Below are 4,942 nucleotides of genomic sequence, written 5' to 3' on the forward strand. Positions count from 1 at the left end.
GTGCTATACCGTTTGGAATGTGAAATTGCCACCAACTGACCACTACGATGTCCAAAAGCTCATGCTTAGCATGCTCTGTGAGCGCACATGTCTAGCATTTGGCTCCTTGTACGGTGCACTTTCTCAGGTTGACACCTGCAATATGCTAGATTGTTAGATCAATATGGAAACAAGAGTACGTACTTCAAAACGGCAGACGGTATACAACCTTTTATCGTATACACCAGGCCGGTTAAGTTTACTTTGCAGCAGCGTAATATTCACTATTATTCCCTTACCTAAACTGCGCGCCTGCGCGGCTTGTGGTAACCTCGCATCCAAGAAATGTCAACCTTATTACATTTCGCACCGAATGCATATAAAGACTTCTGATTTATCGTTTTCATTTTTGTCACTCCTAAAGCGCCGTTTTTAATATGGGGCAAAAAGACATCAACAAGCGTTACAAAAGTCGCAATAATACAAAATAAAGTACTCATGACTATTACAAATGCTCAACCAGACTGCTCAGCAGATGTCTTGCTCAGGAGATTCAGACTAATAAAGACAGAGAACTTGAATAACTATCGCTTTTTTTATAAGTTGACATGAAAAGAAAGAAAACAAAAATCTCTAAACATTCTTAAAAACTTGCGAAAAAAATATTCAGTATTACACAATTAGACATCCTGACCACGGGGCTGAGCATCGCAGCCAAAATAATTATGGCCACCAAAGTCACGACAGACAATACTAAGCATATTATATTACATTTTCCAAAAAGATCCTGAGCTGATTTGTATTTCGAATACTGAGTTCAGTTTTATTCCTTTAGTGTTTCAGAGATAGAGCAATTTTCGTAAACATTACGATGTAATATTTATGTAGTTCCTTGTGTTAAAAATCTTTTTCTAGCATGATTCGTATATCACATGTCAAGCACTCTGTTTCTGCTTTTATGACTGCTGTTCTTCATTTTGAATCTTGGAAGTCATGTTGAACATGGCTGATTATACAATTCTTGTTTGTACACTTCCTGAATGTACTGCTTCACATTCGTTGCTTTTGTATCTTATAAGGTAATCACCAAATTGTTTTCTCTATATGTTGATCAGTTACATACGTATCATTATACCCTGCTGTTGCCTATGTAAGCACAGGGGATGGGAGCTTGCCCAAGCTGCTCGTCAGAAGTTTTGTCTCTAACCTTCTTATGTTTTGAAGAAGCGTGAAATAAAATGTATTTGTATATGTACGTACAAGGTTTTTTTCTGGCTGGGGTGCATAAAAATATTACAGCAAAAAAAGGGGGATTGAAGCCAGTTTCTTCATTGCTTTATGGTAAAGACCACTTGGAAAAACCTCGGAACGCGACCTTTATCTTCACCGCCATAATCCTGACTTCATAAACTAATACCACTATTAAATAGTAATCAATCATACAAATAAGTAACCACTTCAATACCCAATAATCCGCTGAGCAGTAAACCGGTTCCCGTAGCGGCGGTCGGTGGTAAAAAAGTCACCGGAGCGTTTATAATTTTTTGTCACTTTGATCAAACTCTTGCGGAACGCCTCAAGTCAGCCTGGAACCACTGACAAGGAGGTGATACCGGCCGCTGCAATCCTGGATATTGTGGACTTCATGTCAGCAACTGCTCTGGCGACCTCGTGGTCGCTTTACGCTCACCGTTCGCTTGATGATTCGGGACTTCATATCACCTGATTCCGCTTCACTTTTAGAGAGCCAGCACCCTCTCTGCAGAGAAGTGGCGAGCGAAACTGGCGAATGAACCGTTTTAGGATGGTACAAGCACCGTGCGTGGCAGCTCCGCTCCGCAGGCAGGTCCGGCGAGGAGGCCGTACATTCGCCGAGGCCGTCCTGTTCCGCTTCCTCTGATGCTGCTGCTCCGTTGCTGTTGCGTGCCGCTTTGGGTCTTGCTACCGGCGCTCCCTTTCAAAGAAAGGGGCACAATGTCCTGGCGGCCCTCCTCGCACTCTCTTCTGTCCTTGCCCTCCAGATGAGGCACTTTCCGGCCGTATAAAAGGGCATACGGGTTCGATCGCCGGGCATAACGCAGCTTGCTCTCAAAGCAAGGCACAACCAGGAGCAGCATGAAGTCCACGGTGAGTTCGAGCCTGAGTTTCGCACGGGGAAACCCGAACACCTGCCACCCGAGCGGTCCCACCTCGTCGCGTTTCTTGTGTCGAGCTGCGCTAGGGACGCGAAGTCGTAGTCAGGCGCACAGGCCTGACACGCTTTAACGGTCAGAAGAAAAAGAGTAAGTCGGCAAGGAACAGACAAGGAGGATGTCACCGTGTGGTCACCACGAGGTGGCCGTCACTGCCAAGAGCGTAGACTTCAGCGTGGCTAGAAAGCAAAAGCGAGAGGATACTATGCCCTCTCAATAACACTGAGCAAAATTAGCTCACAGTCAACATGAAGGGGAGTATATCTTCCACGCAATAAGTTGCAGCACTTGAATACATTGTTCTTGCATTAAAAAAAGGATTAATTTTTGCGCTTAAGAGGGATGGCCTGAGAGCTATTTGTGTACAGCGCCGCAGTTCGTGTGGAAGTTGAGAAATATCTTAACGAACCACACTGACTGTACCAACCTGACTTTTCGTATGCTTCCGTAATATTTCGCCATCTTAATGAATAGGTTGAGGTATCGGGTCTCGCCAAATGGAGAATGCAGTGCCCGATAAACAGCACATATCTGACTATATGTACTGCTTATTTTTGCTGCCTCTTGCCATATTGTATTAGTGGATGGGGAAGGCGCGAGGGATATGAATGGCAACCTTGCAGCACTGAGTCTGCATCGTAACGCTCGGTGGAAAGTTTCGGTACCCACACCTTGCGTTTTACACTCAATGATCAGATGTACCTGAACGAATAGAAGTAAACTGAGCACGCTCTGTCGTTGCAGCCAAATTGCGCGCTGTCTAATGAAAATTTAGAGGTAAGGCTTGAGCATACTCTCGGTGGTCGCTGGTGTGGTTTCTTTTGGGCGCACATTGTTCCTTTCTTTCAGCTTCGACAGCCGTGATAGCAGCCGTGATAGCCGTGGAACAGAGTTGACTGCTCCGCTTACTTATGCTTGCACCTGTACGTGCGGACATTACAAAAAACAATATGTCCAAGTGCGGCCGCACATCACAGCCAAAGTATTCCAAAAAGGCGGGATTCTTGACAATACTGACATATCATCATCAGATCGGTTGTTGGAAAGGATTGCGCCCAGCGGCGTAGCTGTGCTGAAAAACCAACTTGGCGCAGGCTCTGTTCTGCGGTCTCCTGCTAGTCAACGCAGCTAAGGCAGGCTTCCTAGGCGGAGGTGCCGGTGGACTCGGAGGAGGTGGTTACGGCGGTGGTCTGGGTGGCTTGGGTGGTGGTTTCGGCGGCCACGGTGGAGGCGGCTACGGAGGCGGCGGCTATGGAGGCAGAGGCTACGGAGGCGGCGGCGGCTATGGCGGTGGAGGCTACGGAGGCGGCGGCTACGGCGGTGGAGGCTACGGAGGCGGAGGCACCTCATACAGCTACCTGATCCGCACGGTTAGCAAGACATCCGGTGGAGGAGGATTTGGCGGAGGCCTCGGTGGATACGAGGGCGGTTTGGGAGGATATGGAGGCGGCGGTTACGGAGGTGGGGGACGTGGTGGATTGAGTGGCGGCGGATACGGCGGTGGCTTGGGAGGCTTCGGAGGAGGCGGATACGGTGGTGGAGCAGGTGGTGGGGCACCCAAAGTGATCATCATCAAGAGTGGAAGCGGCGGAGGACTCGGAGCAGGACTTGGAGGAGGATTTGGAGGAGGACTCGGTGGCTATGGAGGCGGAGGACTCGGCGGTGGTGGATATGGTGGGGGCGGATACGGTGGCGGCCACCATGGCGGTTGGCACTAAGTGGTAAGCTGCCGCTTGCGAGCCTACTCACAGTGTTCCAAACCGAAGCGTTTGTTCTTAAAGCACTCATTTAATACATCGTCCGCTCGGTTACATTTACTGACATTTAGCTTTTCACGCTCGCCTACATCAAACTGAAGGTTGTGAACGATGCATCGCTTGCTGTAAGGTTGATTACAGCCTAACAAAGCAAAAGACTGGAGCAATTTCCAAACATCCCAGAATAATTCTGTTCTCGGCTTCATTAATATTTTCAGCGAATATGTGGACTGCACCGTTAGCTTATTTATCGCAATACTACAGTATTGTTTCGAAAATGATATTTTGAAAATGAGCTGTTAATTATGTAATACAGCAAAATTGCAAGTACAGTAAGATAATCTGATTTTTGTGCCTCTAAATTGCATAGGTCCTGTCTTCGAAGTCTACTCATACGACTTTTTTTCTTTACATTTAACAGGCCTGAACATGAAGTCATGACGCAACAGCTACACCGGCCATATCGTTTCCCACCCGACTGCCGTGACCGCGGCCACTTCAATGTTCCAGTAGGAAAAACCTCAAACGGGCACTGTCAGCGTGAAGTGTCCATCGCGTTGTTGCGTTGTTGTTTTTGTTGTTACTCGTTGTTGTTGATACACCAAGCCCAGTCATCGTCACTGGGTTTCACCACTTGCATGGAATGGGCAGCTTAAACATGAGAAGTTTAGCGAGAGGCCATTCGTAGTTTTTGCCCGCCGAAAACTTGATAGCCTAAGCTGCGCATATAGAGAGATCTGTGACTTTGACGTGAGCTGAATAAAGAATTACAAAAATAACTGTGGCCACGAGTCTTTTGTGAATATTTCAGCTATAGGGTGACTTGGTAAGTACTTTTAAATTTGAATTCGTACTGTCACATCGCGGCCGCGAACCACCGCCCATGAGTCAAGCTCGGACTACGTAATTGGCGTGAAGTGCTGCGTTGTTCGCATCCCGAATTCGTTGCTCGCGTCCCGAAAAAAAATTAGGAGGATGCTTAAAATTCGCCCTAATAGTAGACGCGATAGCGCC

General features: G+C 47.4%; 1 protein-coding gene across 1 annotated transcript; it reads left to right on the forward strand.

Annotated features, from left to right (window-relative positions):
• The first annotated feature begins 2,065 nt into the window (after positions 1–2,065).
• LOC144114250 (uncharacterized) lies at positions 2,066–4,708 on the forward strand. Its single transcript, XM_077647853.1, has 3 exons — positions 2,066–2,106; positions 3,266–3,892; positions 4,350–4,708. Exons 1-2 carry the CDS (start codon positions 2,095–2,097, stop codon positions 3,887–3,889), a joined length of 636 nt encoding a protein of 211 aa, XP_077503979.1. The 5' UTR covers positions 2,066–2,094; the 3' UTR covers positions 3,890–3,892; positions 4,350–4,708.
• The last annotated feature ends 234 nt before the right edge of the window (positions 4,709–4,942 follow it).

The sequence above is a fragment of the Amblyomma americanum genome, chromosome 1, assembly GCF_052857255.1.
Source record: "Amblyomma americanum isolate KBUSLIRL-KWMA chromosome 1, ASM5285725v1, whole genome shotgun sequence".
Classification (NCBI taxonomy): Eukaryota; Metazoa; Arthropoda; class Arachnida; order Ixodida; family Ixodidae; genus Amblyomma; species Amblyomma americanum.